Below are 19016 nucleotides of genomic sequence, written 5' to 3'. Positions count from 1 at the left end.
ATAAACTTTATTAAACATTTACTAAGAGTCAGGTTCTGTGTTAATCATTCAGGATCCAAAGGAAACAAACAAAAACAATAAAAAACAAAAGGAAATCAGTCCCTGCCATCAAGAAGCAAATAGTCTAATGGGGGAGACAACCATATATATGTATATGTATATGTATATATATATATATATATATATATATATATATATATATATATATATATATATATATATATATATAACTAAATATAAATAGAAAAAACAAAAGAACAAAAATGATAAATTAAAAAAATGAATATCACTAAAATTTAGAAAGTGCCACTTCATACCCACTTGGTTAGCTTCTCACAGCCCCTCCTTCTGGTTTTTCTAGTACCTCCACCAGATATTGGATCTGTCTCTCCCACAAGAATAAGGGTAGATCTCAAGTGAGGCCATAAATGAAGTAGCAGAAAGTCTCTCTCAATAATCTTATTAAGGGGTAGGAGCAAGCACACATTATCATGACAAAAGGTCTGGATTTGTATCAGAAGATATGTATTCGAATTCGCATACTATCTGTTTGACCTTGGAAAAGTCATTTCATTTCCTTGGGCCTCACTTCATATTTAAGATGAAGGGATAACTGAGTGACCACTAAAGTTCCTTTTAGTATCTGATCTAGAATCCTATTGTCAAATGCTGAAGACCTCATAGTTCCAGCAGAAAGACATTCTGATTTTGAATACTCTTGTTCATTAGGATAGTTTTTGTTATGCTTAGCTGAAATCTACCTTTATGAACCTTCTAAGCACTTTTTCCCATCTAAAAGTAAACCAAGTTTCTTCTCTCTTGTATTTGGCAGATCTAAACACTGGGACTCCTTTTTGGCTCCAGTTATTATCTGTCTCATTTCATCAATTTTGTTCTGCTTCAGGAAAACAAGCAAACAAACAAATAAAGTCAACTTAGGTCAGTCTTGCCAGTGCAATAACATATGTGAAGATTTTAGGAAAAGATTAAAGTGCTAATTAAAGGTGAAGTTTGATCATTATTATTATTAAGAAAAAGTATTGGGCCCCCTACCCCTTTTACTTCTTGAACTTCTTGAGGATGCGCTGGCGAATCTGCTTCGTCTTGACACTGTACACAACAGGGTTCATGAGTGGTGGGACAAGCAGGTAGACATCAGCCATCAACACGTGGACCATTGGGGAGGCATTCTGACCATAGCGGCGGATCATAGACAGCCCAATCATGGGTGTGTAGAAGGTAAGCACAGCACAAATATGGGAGATACATGTGTTAAGAGCTTTGACACGCTCTGCCTTGGAGGCAACACTCAGCACTGTCACTAGAATGAGTATATAGGATAACAGAAGCAATACTGAGTCTAGCCCCATGGAGGAGATGACCACCATAAGACCATAGATGCTGCTGATCCTCCGGCTGGACACTGTCAGTTTGATGAGATCCTGGTGCAGACAAAAGGGGTAAGAGAGAGTATTGATGGCATGGAACTTCAACCTTTTCAAAAGGAAAGGGACTGGGAAGACCAGTATAAGGGCTCTTCCAGCACTGGCTAGTCCAATCCTAATAATTACACTATTAGTGAGGATGGCTGAATAGCGAAGTGGTTCCCGGATGGCCACAACACGGTCAAATGCCATGGCCAGCAACACAGCTGACTCAATGATGGAAAACACATGGATGAAATACATTTGGATTGCACAGGCAATGAAGGAGATTTCCCTGGCATGGAACCAAAAGACACTGAACATGGTGGGCAGGGTCACGGTAGATAGACCCAGGTCCGTAAGGGCCAACATGGACAGAAAGTAGTACATGGGTTGGTGGAGTGAGGGCTCTGTCCGAATGATGAAGAGGATGGTAATGTTTCCTGCAATGGAAATGATGTAGATCAGGCAGATGGGGAGGGAAATCAAACTATACTTGGCCTCCAGTCCATGGAAGCCTGTTAAAAGGAACTGAGGATAAAGGGCAGAATTATTGAAGACCGACATCGTACTGGCTGGAATAGGTTCCTTTCCTGGGAAGAAAGATGAAGAGTCACTACATCCTACTGTTGTGATCCACAAATGAGTTTAATGGAAAAACAACACCATCATTTACCATTATCAACGTCATCACCAATCCTTTTATTTTCTTTAATTCTATCATATCTATATGAAGGACCTTGCACATATCCAGTCTATTCTGAGACCTTGAAGGGGAATGCGAGAAAATGTTATGACCTGTTCTCTTCTTACTAAGAAGGTTAGTTTTGAAGAAATAATTTTCATGGGAAAAAAACTCAATATCTTTTTTTTCTCCCTAATACTACACTAAAGAAGTTAGAGAAGGGAATGTGTTGGAAAGACAGCTTTGGTATAGAAAAGGACTCAAAATTTCTAATCAGGTATATCTTAATTATTTCATGTTTTGACAGATCAGGCTCCAAGTCCATAATTAGGCATATCTAATAAATATGGTTGTATCAGAAAATGGGAAAAGCAATGCATTTGGAGTTCAAGACTGGATCTTCTACTTCATTCCTATATACCTTTTGGACAAGTTGTCAACATTTTCACCCTTGGTAAAAATGGAGTAATTGGTCTAGATGTCCTTCTTGATAATTATATGAATTTTCCCAGAAATATCTACTTTAGGAGGGTACTGATAGTCAGGACTATCCGCCGTGGTTTGTAACTGAAAGAATCATTTTACCTTGCAAATTAATACAAGTGACAAGGAAAACAAACAAATCCAATACCTCTACGGATAAAAAATTCTGTCTCTAGGATGGGATCCCAATTTGTTTTCTCTGAATTTAATTTAAAAGATGTCCCATTGATTTCTGGGTTCCCTAGGACAACCACAGCTCTTCTATAGAAATACCAGCATCAGTGAAACTTACAATACTCTTCTATATCTATCTTTCCTCATTACCCTGAGTCCATAAGGGCAGTTAATTAAAAAGTAAGGTGGGTCAGTGGGTCAGAGTGCTAGACCTGGAGTGGGGAAGATCTAATTTCAAATCTCACATTATATTCTGGTCAAGTTACTTAAACTCTCGCATCTTCAATTTTCTTATTTGTAAAGTGGGGGCATTAATAATAAATATTTCTAGGGTTATTATAAAGATCAAATGAGATAAAATATGTAAAGCACCTTTTAAAACTTAAATGATGGCTATTTTTATCTAGGCGGCAAAGTGAATAGAGTACTGGACCTGGAATCACGAAGAACTGGCTTGTGTCACCCAGGACAGTCACCTATTCCATGCCTGCCTCGGTTTCTTCCTTTGTAAAATGGGAATAATAATAGCACCTATCTCCTAGAGTTGCTATGAGTATAAAATGAGATATTATTAATAAAGTTCTTTGAAAATCTTAAAACTCTGAATTATTGTTATTATTTCATGATATGATAACTCTAATTTAACTGATTTTCACAACCTGGTTTTCCTGACATTGAATAATAATACAAATATAGGTTGTAAATAATCACAAAATCTTCAAATCAGATGTTTTTTTGTTGTTCCATTGTATCCAACACTTCATGACTCCCATAGGGTTTTCTTGACAAAGATATGGGAGTGATTTACCATTTTCTTCTTCAGTCATGACCATTTTATAGTTAAGGAAACAGAAGAAAACAGAGACTAAGCTGCCCATGGTAACACAGCTAGTAAGCATGTAAGCAAGCTAGTAAGGATAAGCAAGGCTACATTTGAAATTTTCCTGACTTCAGGTCCAGTGCCTGTCTACTGCACTACCTAGCTGCCTCAAATTGGATGGACCTAAGACGATATCAAGCCCAACTTGAGTATGAATAGGAATCCACTCCACAATATCTTTAACAACTGGTTCTTCAGGTTTCATTTGAAGTTTTTCTTTTGCCTCTGAGAGATGAAAGAAATACTCCTATCTTGAATTTGCAGACCTTCACACCTGTCTTCGAACAGTCCTTTCAGACTAGTTTCATGTTACTCCCCTTCATATACTACATTGTAGCCAAACTGGACAACTTGCTGCTCTGCATGTATGACATTCCTTGGTGCATTTACATAATCTGTTCACCGTGTTTAAAATGTCACTCTTGCTTACCTATATCTTTTGGAGTGCTCAAATTCCCCTACTCCTTCACAAGGCTTTTCTTCATTTATGTCCAAGTTGGTAGTAATTTTCCTACCACAACCCCAAAAATAACTTTCCATTTACCTCACTTTTATTTTTCATGTGTTTATGTACGTTATTAACACTCCCTCTTCCCCCCCCACCCCCCACACACATACACCCATGTAAGAGCCTAGAGAACAAGGATTGTTTTATTTTGATTTGTGGTTGTTGTTTTCTTTGTATCCCACTACTTAATGCAGTTCCTGGGACACAGTAGGAGATGAAAAAAAATTCTAACTGAATTGAAATCTTTCAATAATTGGTAACACATCACCATCTGAAACATCCTATTCAATTTTTGAACCTCTTTCATTAAAACAACAATTTGTATTGTTCAACCAATGTGATTGCTAGCAAGTGGGTATGAAGGGGTGATTAAACTGGGGTGCCCAAAGGAAAAGATCATGTCTTTGAAAGCAATCCAGTCCCTGAATTTTACTATCTATTTCAATAACTCAGATCACTGTCTCCTCTGCCCAAGACATCTGACACACCCCCAGCCCATCTAAATCATCTAATTAGCTTACTTGATAAGCTTGTCATTTGACCGAAAGGTTTGAGTGCATGAATTCATTCCAGGCAGATACTGCCCCATATTCTGACATTTTGGGGTTCCCAGCAATCCCAAACCACATCAGTTTGATACACTGATCAGCTTATATTTACAGCTTTCCTTTCTTCAGCTCTGTATTTCCCCAATTCACTCATTCAATACTGCTTAATAATGATTTATATTTCCTCTTTGTCTTACCCACTAAGTGATGATTTAAAGTAATGTATACTGGACAGTGAAGTCTCACCCAATTATAACACTTAGGTATTCTTGAATACCTATACAAAAGTCTATACAAAAATCTATACATGTTTACAAATAACTTTGTGACTGGAAATAATATATTATCCAAAATCCTATTACATCATAAAAGTAGGTACTGGTGTTTTGCTATGGCTTGACTTCAGTAGATAACATATGAACTCACACTTGGATCTTGTTCTCCATGTATGTGTATTTATATGTATGCATATAAGCATATATATAATATATGCATGTCTATTTAGATATATGTATGTGTGTGTATATACATACACACACATACGTATATAGTTATCCTTCCACATTGCCATTTTCCCCATAGTGGTTTCAATACATTTTTGGTCAGCATAAGAAATTAAATGGGAATTTGGGGGGAGTTTTGAGGAAGCCGCAGGTGACACACAAAGACTGGTGGAGAAACTCAAAAATGTATAAATTTTATGTATAATATAATATCAACACTCCACAAAAGAAAAAGAAAGCAAAATTTAGACTTTTTTTTTCTAGTATCAGGAGGGCCAAAAAATTTTATATGGATTTTCCAAATTGTGGGGGTTCCATGGCTCCCTTAACCCATGAGATGTGGAAGGCATAACCATATATTACAAATTTTGAACAAATGCCCAAATAATTTATTTGTTTTTGTAGCTTCCACTTGGTGTACTCTCTGAGGCAATGTCATGCAATGGAAAAGCACTTTTACCATAGGTACTTACTACCTGTGTGACCTTGGGCAAGTCATAACTACTCTGGACCTGTTTCTTCATCTGTAAAATTATGTTACTGGGTTAGACTGGATGATCTCCAAAGTCTCTTGTAATATTTTGTATTTTATTCCTGTGAACTTATGAATTAACAATTCCAGATTGTCTTTCATTACCCAGAAATTCTGTCTATCCCCTGATAGGTAGTTTCTCCTTAAATTCAGAATCTTTAATTATATTTACCTCTATCTTTTTTTATTAATCCCCTACTCTTTCAGAATTTGTGATATTTCTTACACAGGTTGAATGAAAGGATGTCCTGAATTGTATATGAAAAAAAAAATCTATTAGGTTAATTAATGAGGGTTATTAAGATCATAGGATAGATTTTGAACTTATAGCAGCAATATGACATAGTGGAAAGATCATACCAGACCTATAGGCAGCTAGGTGGTGCAGTAGATAGAGTTATAGGCCTGAGGTCAGAAAGACCTGAATTCAAATTCAGCCTCAGACTCTAATAAACTGTGTGACCCTGAGCAAGTCACTTAACCTCTGCCTTCCTGTTTCCTCAATAATGAAATGGGGGTAGTGATAGCAGTGACTTCACAGTGGTGTTTAGAGGATCAGTGAGATAATACCGGTAAAGTACTTAGCACAGTGCTTGGCACAGAGTAGATACTATATGAATGCTTATTCCCTCTCTTTTTCCTTTCCTTTCTCCCTCCTTCCCTCATTTCATTTGAAGGGCTTATAAATAGATATTGGTTCTTTTCCCTACTCATCTATTGACCAATGTTATAACTTTGGTCAGGTAGTTTTCCTTCCCTGGGCCTTTCTTGTCTTCTCTGTAAAGTGAGAGAATAGGTCTAGATCAAAGATTCTTAACCTTTTTTGCATGTTTCATGAATCCCTTTGTCAGGCTAATGAGGTCTATAGATCCCGTCTTGGAAAATATTTTAAAAAGCAAAAAATAAAAATACACAGATTACAAGCTAAACCAATTAAACTGAAACATAATTATCAATTAAAAAAAAAAAACTCATCAACCCCAGGATAAAACTACCTGGTCCTTTTTCCTCTTGCATGTTATTTTTCTAAACCATTTCAAGTACATTCTCCTCTTCTTGCCTTTCATTTCCCTCCATAATCTTTTTCCACTCTATGTATCCATGATTATTTCCCTCTACTGGCCTCTGTTGCACAACTGTTTTTATAAGTATACATTGAAAATTTGATAAATCTTTAAGAATACGAAGCCCCTACCTTTTCTCACACTATTTCACTCACTTGGAACATCCTCACCATTCTTTCTGCTTATCTAAAACCTATCTACTAAGGCCCCCACCTTCTCAACAATGTCATTTTGAACTATTCCATCCCACATTGTTATCTCAGGTCTCTGACTTTTTGTTAAACAAAAATTGTCTCTTAATTCTAAGTATATTGGTGTTAGGTGGCCACCTGAACAATAAACTATGTGAAGTCAGGGATCTAGTATTTTCCATGATTGTGCTCCTTTAAAAGTTAGCTAATTGTACAATCGCCACTCTAGAGAAAGGTTTAATTGAACTTGTATTCAAATGAAAGATAGGGTGCAAGCAAATAAGCATATATACCATTAAAAAAATACAGAAGAGATAGAAGTTGACCTTAGAGGGGAAGGCATTAGCAGCACGGAGTTGGGGTCAGATCTGGAAAGTACCTTTTTCACTTGAGCTAAGTCTTGATAGTTGGACAGTGGGGTGATGTGATCATACCTACAATTTAATTAAATGACTTTTAACAGCTGAATAGAGTATGGCTGATGGATTGAAGGAGAGCTTTTTCAATTGAGGTTAATAAAAAGACCACTTCAAAAGTCCAGGTGAGGGAGTAATCAAAGCCTGATCTAAGGTTGTGGGTGTGTGAGTGGAGAGAAGGAGATTAATGTGAGCTATATTATAGAAAGGGCGAAAAAATTAAAAGATTTGGCAATGAATTGAATATGTCAGGTAAGAGAGAGATTCAGGTATTTTCAGGATGACATCAAAGAATGGAGGTCATTTTGTCAATAATAGGGAAGTGGAGGTAAGTGGAGGATTTGAAAAGAACCATAATGTTTTGGAAATGTTGAATTTGAGATATCTATGGGACATCCAATTTGATATGTTCAAGAAACAGTTTACAACGAAGGAATGGAACTCAGGAGAGATATTAGGGCTAGACAAATAGATCTGGAGATCAAATACATAGGGAGACTGTTATCTAGATATTCACCAGACCTTCCCCCCCATTTCTCTGCATAGAGAAACCCAACTCACAGGGTATATTGACCACAAATCTCTCCCTTACAGTTATTTTTAGCCAAATTGTCTCCAGCATTCACTTCTTCCCTGCTTAACCTCCCAAAGTAATCCAAGCAATCTGTTTATCACTCCACCTCCAGTTGTAATAATCTTTCCCAAAGCTCAAAGTCCCTCCTGAGGACCTCATGTGTACTGTCTTCCAAAACTATCCCTGTCATTCAGTCAACAAGAATTTATTCAAGGATCTACTATGTGCCAGAAACTGTACTAAGCAATGAGGATACAGAGAAAGATAGAAACAAGGTCTTGATCTCAAAGAGCTCACATTCTAATGGGGAAGACAGCACTCAAGTGGCTATGCACATAAAACACACATACAGTGTAAATGCAGGTAAACTTAAACAGAAGGAGCTAGCAGTGGGGATAGTCAGGCTAAGAAGACCTTCCTGCAGATGGTGGAGTTTGAGATGAGTCTTGAACAAAGCTTTGGAAGGAAATCAGAGGCAAAGATGAGGAGAAAGCATTCTGAGCATGGAGGAAAGCCAGTGAACCAACAGGAGTTGAGAGAACTAATAAAAAGCTTCCTCCTGAGGTAGCTGGTGGCACATTGAATAGAAAATAGGGCCTGGAGTGAGGAATACCTGAGTTCAAACAGAGCCTCAGATATTTACTAGTTATGTGTACTCAAGGAAGTAACAGCCTCTTTTTTCCCAGTTTCCTTAACTGTAATACGGAAGTAATAATATCACCAGCCTTGCAGGGTTGATGTGAAGATCAAATGAGATAATACTTTTAAAAAGTGTTCGACACAGTGCCTGTCACATAATAGGTAATATATCCCTCCTCACAATATTCCCTCCTCAAAATAACCAAAAAGTACTCTCCCCAGGATACCTCTGTGTACCTAGTGGTTAAGCCTAGACAAGAAATACATTCTTGTGGACATAGATTAAGGACACTGGAGCCCTGCTCAGTTCACCTTCTTTCCTCAGGCTTTTCTTCTTCTGTCAGCAATAAACCAAGTAGACTGGCAGCTCCCCAAATTCTCACCTTTGTAGACATTGACCCTGGTGGAAAAAGCAGCATAGGCAATGAATGACCTTTTAAGAGACAAAGACCTTGGGATAAGAATAGCAAAGAGAAAGCAATAGAGACTCAGATCTCTGAATGTTTATACAACTCACCAGGTCTGTAAATCTCTATCCCTTAGCTGTCTAGGGGGTCGAGAAAGTGCTATTTGTGGCTTCAACTTGTCACAAAGCCAACCTGCAGAGGTGGGAGAACAGTACCTTCCCCTCCAGGGACTGTGCTCTCCCTCCTGGCCAGCCCTTGACCTCAAGACCAGTCCCCCAGGAAGAAAGGAAATCTACACTTTCTTATTAGGTCCCTCAGGCACCTAGACTTATCCCTTAGAATAGAACAAATTACATGGTTTCAGAAGCTTTGGAAACTTCTGTATTTCTGGAAGCTAGAAAGGGAAAGAAACTAGGGAGAAGGAAGCAGCTCTATAAAAAGACAGATGAAATAAAAACAAGATAATCCAAGGTTCTAAAAAGAGCTGCTGAGGACAGCCATCATTTGTGAAAAAGGAAGATATTTGATGATATATATTATACAGGTAGCTAAGTAGCACAGTGAATGGAATGCTGGGTCTGAAGTCAGGAAAACTCATCTTTCTGATTTCAAATCTGACCTCATATGCTAACTTGACCCTGTTTCCCTCAGTTTCCTCATCTGTAAAATGAGTTGGGGAAGGAAATGGCAAATTGCTCCATTACCTTTTCCAAGAAAACCCCAAATGGAGTCATAAAGAGTCAGATATGAACAAAAAAAATGACTGAACAACAATGATTATATTATGTTGTATATTTAATGTCCTCTGAAGTGTAGATGAATCTCATTTCAGTTCTTTGTGAAGAATAATACCCATCATTATCAATTGTTTACACGTTTGTCTCCTCTTCACTTGTCTTGGCAAGATCACATGTATATGGGTGGGAAGTAGAAAGAATCATCTTTATAAAATTCTTACACTCTTGGAACAAAAGCTTGAAGAGTAGATGGAATTTGGAGAGTTGTTTTAGATCAGGAACTGAGAAGTTTTTATTTTGTTAAGTCCTGTTTCAATGTCTGATCTAGTCAGCGGATGCCTTCTCAGAATGTTTATTACCTAACATGCTTGCAGGAAATGCTAAATTTCAATTAGATATGGGTGAAAATAGTAATTTTCCCCTTATACAAGTATATACCCCTTGAAATCTATCCAAGAACTCCTTGGAGATCACTGAAACCCAGATGAAGAGACCCTAGATTAGATACTCTTTCAAGACAAGAACAACAAAGGGAAATGTGCCAGGAGAGTATAATTTTCTGTACCCTGTCTCAAGGAAGCCTCTTCTTCCATTCATTATAAATAGCATCTCTGTGAAGAAATTATGTTGAAATATTAAATATTAAGTTTTTTTGTATCCCCAGCACTTACCAAAGTGCCTTGAACATTATAGATCCTTAATAAATGTTTATGACTGCCTGATAAGCCCTAGGTAAGTCATTTAACTTCTGTCTAGCCCCATTTCCTGATGTCTAAAAATAGGGGTGATAATAATAGCACAACAGCACCACAGTTGAGTGAAGATGAAATATGGTTAACATGATGCTCTATCTCAAACTGGTTCTTTGCCTAAGACAAACATTAAGTTGTGCTTTTCATATCTGCTAGAATTTTGTAACTATTCTCCATGCTTCTTTCCATAGTCTCTCCCCATTATGTATAAGCATCCTACCAACTTAGGTTCATTTTCCTGACCTTATTATTCCTTATCTGAATTTGTTTTCTTGGTGAAACTTAATTCAGTCTCTCCATTTATTATTTTTTTTCTATCTTTGGAACATGTTTATTAATCATCCTGCCCTTATGACAGTCATGCTCTCTTCCTCCAATGTTGTAGTTGAATGTTGATGGATCATTGTTTCCATATCATGACCTCTGATCAGAATAATCAGTTCACCAACCAAAAAAGGAGTAGGAGAAAAGCTGCAGTAGAGGTGTCTTCATAAGAGGAGATTTCATACTTATCTCCTTGCATGACACATGGTTTATCACAAATCACCAGGAAGTTTTTTTTCCCCTGATTTTTGACTTAAATCCTTCCAGAAGAAAAGTCCATATTTTTCATATTTCATTTTCAGTGGAAATGGGGAAGAGTAAGTCTTGTTGATTTTTACATTACACTCTTCCTTAAATTCATCCTGTTTCTCTTGTCCTTGACACCCTTCTTTTCCAGGCTCTCATCATTTATAATTGGATTATTTCAGCAGCCTTCTTATTCATTTTGGCTGGCTTCATCTTGTCAACCCTCACTCCAGCCTCAAATCCATTATGCAAATGATGCCAGATCAATCTTTTATGGAGAAATCTAATTGGAGGGAATTAATCTATTTCTTTCTATAACATTCCATTCCACTTATGAAATACTAATTGTTAGGGGGTTTTTATTTCTTTTTCTTGAACCAAAATGTTTCTGCAACTTCCATCCATTTACTGCTCTGCCTGCTGGAGTCATTCAGAGGGAAAATTCTAAATTCTTTTCAAAATTGCAATACTTCAGATGCTTGAAGATAATGGTTGAGGTATTTGTTGTACTCAACATTTTTTTCTGATAGGAAAATATTAACCCTCCACTGATATTTGTCTTCACATCCATCTTGTGTACTTTAAAAAAAATAAGTTGTAATGTGAGTTACCTTGCATGGTGATGTCATTAGATAATTTTCTTTTTGGATTTTTTCATCAGAATAATTTATTTTTAATTTTTATTTAAAATTTCTTATTCCTTACTTATCAATTTGCCAAATTCTTTGAATTTGAAATTTCTTTTGTCAAGATATTTCTTTTGTCTTTCATTCTTGATAATTTTTTTCACTTCTTCTCAATGTCTCCAACATTATGCTTCAAGATTAAGTTCCTCATTTTTAGTAAGAGTAGGGTTCAGAAGAGCAATCTTATTGTTGTTGCCCTGATCACTGAGTGGATGAATTTACTAAAGAAATTCAAAAAAGAGCTGGCTGTTCTCTTTGGGGCATATAAGAATATTCTATCAGGTATTAAAATAATTGAAAGATCATATCACCCCAGTATTATTTTTCTATGCTAATTTGGAGATCCATTGCATGAAATAATTATCTATTTCCTTTTTTTTTTTTCCGGTAGTCCAGTGGAATGCTCCAATAATCATTTCATTTCTTGTTTATTCCTCCACTGTTTTTCATCACAATAGCTTTCCCATTTCCATTACTGGATTTCCTCATATCAGTATATTTTTTTAACACCCTACGTCAACCCACTCCATGGCCCATTTTGTGTATACTTTTCCTTTGAAATAAGCCATTTTATTGAGTCTATTCCCAGAAGGTCTCAGTGATGTCTATGATGTCAAATTTGCCCCACAGAAATATTACCTATCATTTACTTTATTTGCCATTCATACTTTGAATATATGTATTTTATGACTGTGTGCTCAATGAGGTCTCTGAGACTGAGACACAACAATGTATTGATCAATTCTCTGCTGCTTTCACTAACCTTGTCTTAACAGTGAACAAATAACAAGAAAACACAGGTTCTCTCCCAGGCAGCACCACACCATAAAGTAAATGGAGAAATTTTGAATGCTGTGGATAAATTCACTTACCTCACAGTACACTTTTGGGGTTGTACACGTAGATGATGAGGTTTATACACACATTGCCAGAGCTATCTCAGTGTTTGGGAGGTTCCAAAAAAAAAAGTGTGGGAGAAAAATTGTATTAGAGTGACTACCAAACTGAAGATATGCAGAACCACTGTGCAGATCTCATTATCGTATGCTTGTGAAAACTGGACAGTCTACCAGCACCATGCTAGGAAACTGAATTGTTTCCATTAGAATGATCCAAGCAGGATTGCAGTAGCTCGAAAGAAACATAAGATGTGTAAATTTGAAAACATCTCCTCTCCATATGTTCACATGGATTATTTGTGCCAGACCTGGGAGAGATCTTTCTGTTCTCATATTGGTCCAATCATTCACAGTTATATCTACATTGTATTTTGACCTCAACATAGTGAGGGCATTTTGGTCCTTTTTGAGAATGACGAAGAACAACCAACCAACCATTTGCTTATTGGCACACAAAATCATCAATTTTATTGTTCACTCTTCTCTTCTGTGAATTTATGGGCAATTCTATTCCTATTCTTTTTTTCTGTACATGACATTTCTTTGTGGTAACTAGGTTGGAAGATGTGCATATAAGCAATTTTCTTCCTCTCTTATTTTTAATATTTTTTTTTTAAATAAATCTACAGGTATCTAGGCAAGCAGAGTTTTACTAGTTCTTGTTAGGTATAGGTGTAGTCCACTCCTGGCAAAGAACTCTACATTCTTTTGTTCGAGGTTGTTTATAAAAATTGAAATTGTTTCTCAGATAGGAAAATAACATTATTTTAGGATTAATTGAAGGAAAAATAGTAAAAGAGATTTAAGAAAGTTATTTTATTTATTTTTTCCTCCCACTTAGCAGTTCATTAAAAATTTTTTATGATAAAATGCCACTCCAGAAAAAAAAGAGTAGCACAGAATTTGTATATCCTAATGTAATCCAATTAGTTTGCATATACACACATATAAGTATGTATATATGTGTTATGTGTATGGGTGTATGCATGTGTATATGTATACATGCAGACATATGTACATGTGTATACTTTTGTGTGTGCATAGAATTTGTCTACATCTTTATATATGTGTATGTGTACTTGCTTGCTCATTTGTTCATCCACTTATTAATTCAATTATTTATTTACTTATCTATTAATCCATTCATCTATTTGCTTATTTATTTGTATGTATATACATTTGCAACTGAGATCTAAGGAGCAAGGAGATGAAGCAGTTGTGATTCCTTAGCTCTGCTTCTCAGGTTCAGTCTCTACCAACTTAATGGATAGTACAAAGAGCTATGGTCTTGTATGAATTTATGAACGTGGCAGTTCCTTGAATAACTAATGGGGATTACTTCACCAGCAAAATAGCTTGCAGAGGTGACAGCATCAAAATCATTCAATCAATATTTATTCATTAAGCACCTACTATTTGCCTGTAAGCCCTGGGGATACAAAAAGAGTCCAAAACAAAACTGCAAAAGTCTCTTCCCTCAAAGAATTTATAATCTAATAGAGGAGATAACACACAAACGTGGGGTGTTTGGGGAGAACTAGTACCTCTGGTGTGAGGGCTTACTGAGTCCTTTTCAGGTCTGCTCATCCACCTTTGGTGTCCAACTGGCATTCAATTCTCATCTGTGTTTCAAAGAAGTTGTAGCATGTACAGTGGCCACCTCTTAGCAATACTGCCTCAACAGACTGCCTAAACTAGGTAAAGGTTAACAAAAAGGCCTCAGATCGGTCAGTGAGTTATGAGGATGTCTACCTCAAACATATGGGCCAATAAGAATAATTTGGTCAATTGGCCAGCAGGGCAGCTGAAGCAGGTATTGTGGAGCACTTAGAGCTTTGTCAGACATGGAAGACACCAAGGTCATTCCCTCCATCTTGGCACACCTCCAGTCATTTTAAGTCACTTAAATCCAGTTCATGAGCTAATGAAGACATCACCCTGGGATGGCATTGATCCTCTTTGAAAAATAAAGGGTGGGGAAGCTAGGTTAGAGTTAGAGCGCAGACCTTAGTGTCAGGAAGACCTGAATTCAGCCTCAGACACTTACCAGCTGTGTGACCCTAGGTAGGTTAACCTTGATTACTTTTCAAAAAAAAGAGAAAGAAAGAAAAAAAAGAAAGGAAGGAAGGAAGGAAGGAAGGAAGGAAGGAAGGAAGGAAGGAAGGAAGGAAGGAAGGAAGGAAGGAAGGAAGGAAAGAAAGAAGGAAGGAGGGAAGGAAGGAAGGAAGAAAAGAAAAAAGAAAGAAAAGACAAAAAGGATGATCAGCAACCTTGGATAATTCATTTTGTCTCTCTGGGCCTCTTTCCATGCCTGGAACTTGATACCATTGATTATATAAGCTACCATATACCTTTCATTTCTACATGTACGCTGCTCTTACATTTGATTGCCTCCAGTGTTGGCTTTTGGATATTCCCTGGGACTATGGTTATCACTTTCTTTCTCTTCATCCACCCCTGTGGCCATGAGATTCATAGTCTCCTATGATTAGTAAATTAAGAGAGTTTTCTTTTAAAAAAAAGCATTTCCTCTGAAAATTTCCATAACCCCATAACTGACAAAATCACAAAATTAAATCAGTGATCACCTAATTGAATTTTTAGCTGAATAAAGATTTTCTTTCTGTAACATACCTAACAAGTAGTCAACTGGAATTCACAAGAAACCTTTTAAAGAAAGGCTTCACAAAATGATACGGTGCAGTTACACAATATTTTCCACCATATCTACCTATTCTCATCATCACATGTCTGATTTTCATTCCACAGTTCTATTAATATGTCTTGATCCAAAACCTTATGATATTTTGAACTTTAATACTATGGGCAAAATTGAAATCCCTTAAGAAACTTCCTACTTGAAATCTGTGTATTCCCATTGTCCTTTTCCAAAGAGAATATGGATATTTGATATTTTATAATTACTCCAATGGATTTTTGGCCAGAATCTGTATAAGTCCTTCATGGAAATGGGACTAAGCATATCTATTTACTGAAAGGAACTGAAGGCCACCAACATATCCCTGAATCTTGCATTTGTGGGGATGTCTTATGGGGACAATTGAGTCCTTTATTGGGCATTTTGTGTCTTTGCTTCCCTAGATTTCACTCACTTCTAATTTCATTTGTATTTGAATATCTTGTAGTTTATTTTTAAATTAACATATTATAAATTTTATATTTAAATTTCATGCTTAGCTATATTTAATTTAATTACTTGATATGCATTTACAAATGTCTATAGCTACCTTTCTTTTAAAATCATACTTTTATTTTACATGACCCTTATTTCCAAATATATATCTCTCTACATCCCCCCTCAACAAACCTTGTAACAAAGATTTTTCTTGTTAAAAAAAAAAAAAAAGTTGAGCTAAATGAATTAACACAACATTTATGTCTGACTACATATATATATATAGTACCCTGCACTCCCAATGCCTCACCTCTGCAAAAAGGGGAGACAGATAAATTTCCCGCAGCATTTTTCCTGAGCTAAACTTGATTCTCATAGTTATGTACCATGTAGTTTCAGTTTTTTAGTTATTTTCATTTTTCTTATAGTGGTGTACATTATTCACCTGATTTCTATTACTCCATTCTCTGTGGTTCTTATGATTCTTCCCATTCTTTGCTGAATTTTTCATATCCATTGTTGGAAATGGCACAGTAAATATTCCACTCCATCCATACATCAAAATGTATTTAGTTATTACTTATGTGATGGATTGTCTACTTTGTTACTAGTTATAGTACACCACAAAAAGTACTGCTAGCTGTGCATATGTTAGAGATTTCTTTTTAATCTATTTTAATCTGCCCAGACTGAAATCTTGACATTCAGCCTTTCCTCTGTTTCCTTTCCCAGCATGACCAATATTTCCCCTCCCTCAACTTCTCAGTGAGTCATTTTCATGACTTGGAGCTGAAGACTTCTTTTTTGCACTAATTTCTAAGCTTCTAGAGAGTGCAAAGATTAACCCACTTGCGCCACGGATAATATTGCCACTGCTTATTTTCCACCAGGTTTTCTGCCTTCTTAAGTCTCCCCTTACCCCCCTGCCAAAAAAAAAAAAAATAACAAAATAACTTCCTAACTTCTTCTCAGAGTTATTCCATTTGATTTAACTTAATAAACTCTCTATTTAAATTACTGTGTGCTTCTTTAGATTTTCATTATAATATATTCCATTTCTTCCTCTGACACTATCCCTCCTGGGTACAGACCTTCATCACCTCAAGTTGAGACTAATGAAATAACCTGATGGTTGAACTCCCTTCCTTAAGTCTCCCCTCTCTGATCCATCTCTCAGCTTTCAATCTGATTTTACTAAAGCACTAGTATGACCAAGTAATTAGCTTTTTAGTTATGACTCTTTAGACAGTGGCTTTCTGTAAAATTTATGATCAAATGTAAGTTCCTCTTATATTTCAATTCAGAAATTCAAAGTGTAACTTGATTGCTTTGTAATCTTTTTATACCTTATCCTCCCTTCCCATATTCTCTAATCCAATGACGCTGATCTTCTTGCTTTTCCTTGCCCAAGAAAATCCATCTCCCACCTCTGTGCATTTTTATTGGTTGTGTCTCATGCTTAAAATTTTCTCTATCTTCTCTCTGTCTCCTGGATTCTATGGCTTCCTTCAAGTTCTTATGGAATATTGTCTTGACTTAACTTGTTTGCTAAAAAACAGAAGGGAACAGGTAGGGACCAAAAAAGCCAAATAAATAGGAAAAGTTGCAAAGTCATTGATTTCTTAGAAAACTCAATATTATTATCATAATATAATCTTAGTTTGTATGGAAATTGGAGTTAGGACTACAATAAGGTTGCCTTTAAATCCAGGCATATATCTCAGTTTGAACTTCACATATCTCTATTCAGCAAAGTCAATTTATGTCATTCACTATCAATGATATTGCACTTTTTCAAACTTTGAAAGGAAATAGATTAAATGCTATACAAAGGGGAGGCATAGTTAATATTACTGAGGAAGGATTTGTGGGTCCCCCTATCCATTTTGCTTTTTCAACTTCTTAAGGATGCGCTGGCGAATCTGCTTCGTCTTGACACTATATACAATAGGGTTCATGAGTGGAGGAACAAGAAGGTAGACATTAGCCATGAACACGTGGACTATTGGGGAAGCATTCTGTCCATAGCGACGGATCATAGACAACCCAATCATGGGTGTGTAGAAGATAAGCACAGCACAGATATGGGAGATGCAGGTATTTAGCGCTTTTACACGCTCTGACTTAGAAGCAATGCTCAGTACTGTGGCCAAGATGAGTATATAGGACAGAAGAAGCAATATTGAGTCAAGTCCCATGGAGAAGATGACCACCATAAGACCATAGATACTGCTAATCCTCCTACTGGATACTGTCATCTTAATGAGGTCCTGATGCAGACAAAAGGAGTAGGAGAGGGCATTGATTGGTTGGTATTGCAGCCTTTTCAACAGGAAGGAGGCTGGAAAGACCAAAGTCAATGCCCTTCCAGCAATAGCTAATCCAATCCCAATAATTACCTCATTGGTGAGGATGGTTGAATAGCGCAGGGGTTCACGGATGGCCACAAAACGGTCAAATGCCATGGCCAACAACACAGCAGACTCAGTGATGGAGAACACATGGATGAAGTACATCTGAATCAAGCAGGCATTGAAAGGGATCTCTCGGGCTTGGAACCAGAAGACACTGAGCATAGTAGGCAATGTAGTGGTAGACAGTCCCAGGTCTGTTAGAGCCAGCATCGACAGAAAGTAGTACATGGGCTGGTGGAGTGAGGGATCTGTCCGAATGATGAAGAGGATGGTGGTATTTCCTGCAATGGAAATAATGTAGACCAGGCAGATGGGGATGGAGATCAAACCATACATGGCTTCCAATCCTGGGAAACCTGTTAAAAGAAACCTAGGATAGGGGATGGAAGAATTGAAGGCAGACATGATGCTCACTGGAATAAATTCCTTCCCTGTAATGAATGAAGAACAAACATTACCCAGTAAAGATAGTGGACAATCATTATCATGATTTATAATCATCATCATCATCATCATCAATAGAATCAAATATATCTATATTTCTATCTCCATCTCTCTCTCTCTCTCTCTCTCTCTCTCTCTCTCTCTCTCTCTCTCTCTCTCTCTCTCTTTCTCACTCTGTATGTATGCATGTACCTACATATATATCTATATATATCTATATATACAATTTCATTAGATATATATATATATATATATATATATATATACATACATAGATAGACTGAATCTCTTATATTAATGTAGCACATTGCTAGGTATTGTGCAGTATAGGAAATACAGTTATTGTCTAT

The 19016-nt window shown here is 36.6% G+C and overlaps 2 protein-coding genes across 2 annotated transcripts; both read right to left on the bottom strand.

The window, feature by feature from the left end:
- Positions 1-1053: 1053 nt before the first annotated feature.
- LOC140508785 (olfactory receptor 51G2-like) lies at positions 1054-2065 on the bottom strand. Its single transcript, XM_072616658.1, has one exon. The coding sequence runs from the start codon at positions 1989-1991 to the stop codon at positions 1059-1061; it is 933 nt and encodes a 310-aa protein (XP_072472759.1). The 5' UTR covers positions 1992-2065; the 3' UTR covers positions 1054-1058.
- Positions 2066-17685: 15620 nt separating this feature from the next.
- Positions 17686-18627, bottom strand: LOC140508784 (olfactory receptor 51G2-like). Its single transcript, XM_072616657.1, has one exon. The coding sequence runs from the start codon at positions 18625-18627 to the stop codon at positions 17686-17688; it is 942 nt and encodes a 313-aa protein (XP_072472758.1).
- Positions 18628-19016: the final 389 nt, after the last annotated feature.

This window comes from Notamacropus eugenii, chromosome 5, assembly GCF_028372415.1.
Source record: "Notamacropus eugenii isolate mMacEug1 chromosome 5, mMacEug1.pri_v2, whole genome shotgun sequence".
Classification (NCBI taxonomy): domain Eukaryota; kingdom Metazoa; phylum Chordata; class Mammalia; order Diprotodontia; family Macropodidae; genus Notamacropus; species Notamacropus eugenii.
The sequence above is the reverse complement of the archived record's forward strand: the minus strand, read 5'-3'. Positions and strand labels throughout refer to the sequence as shown.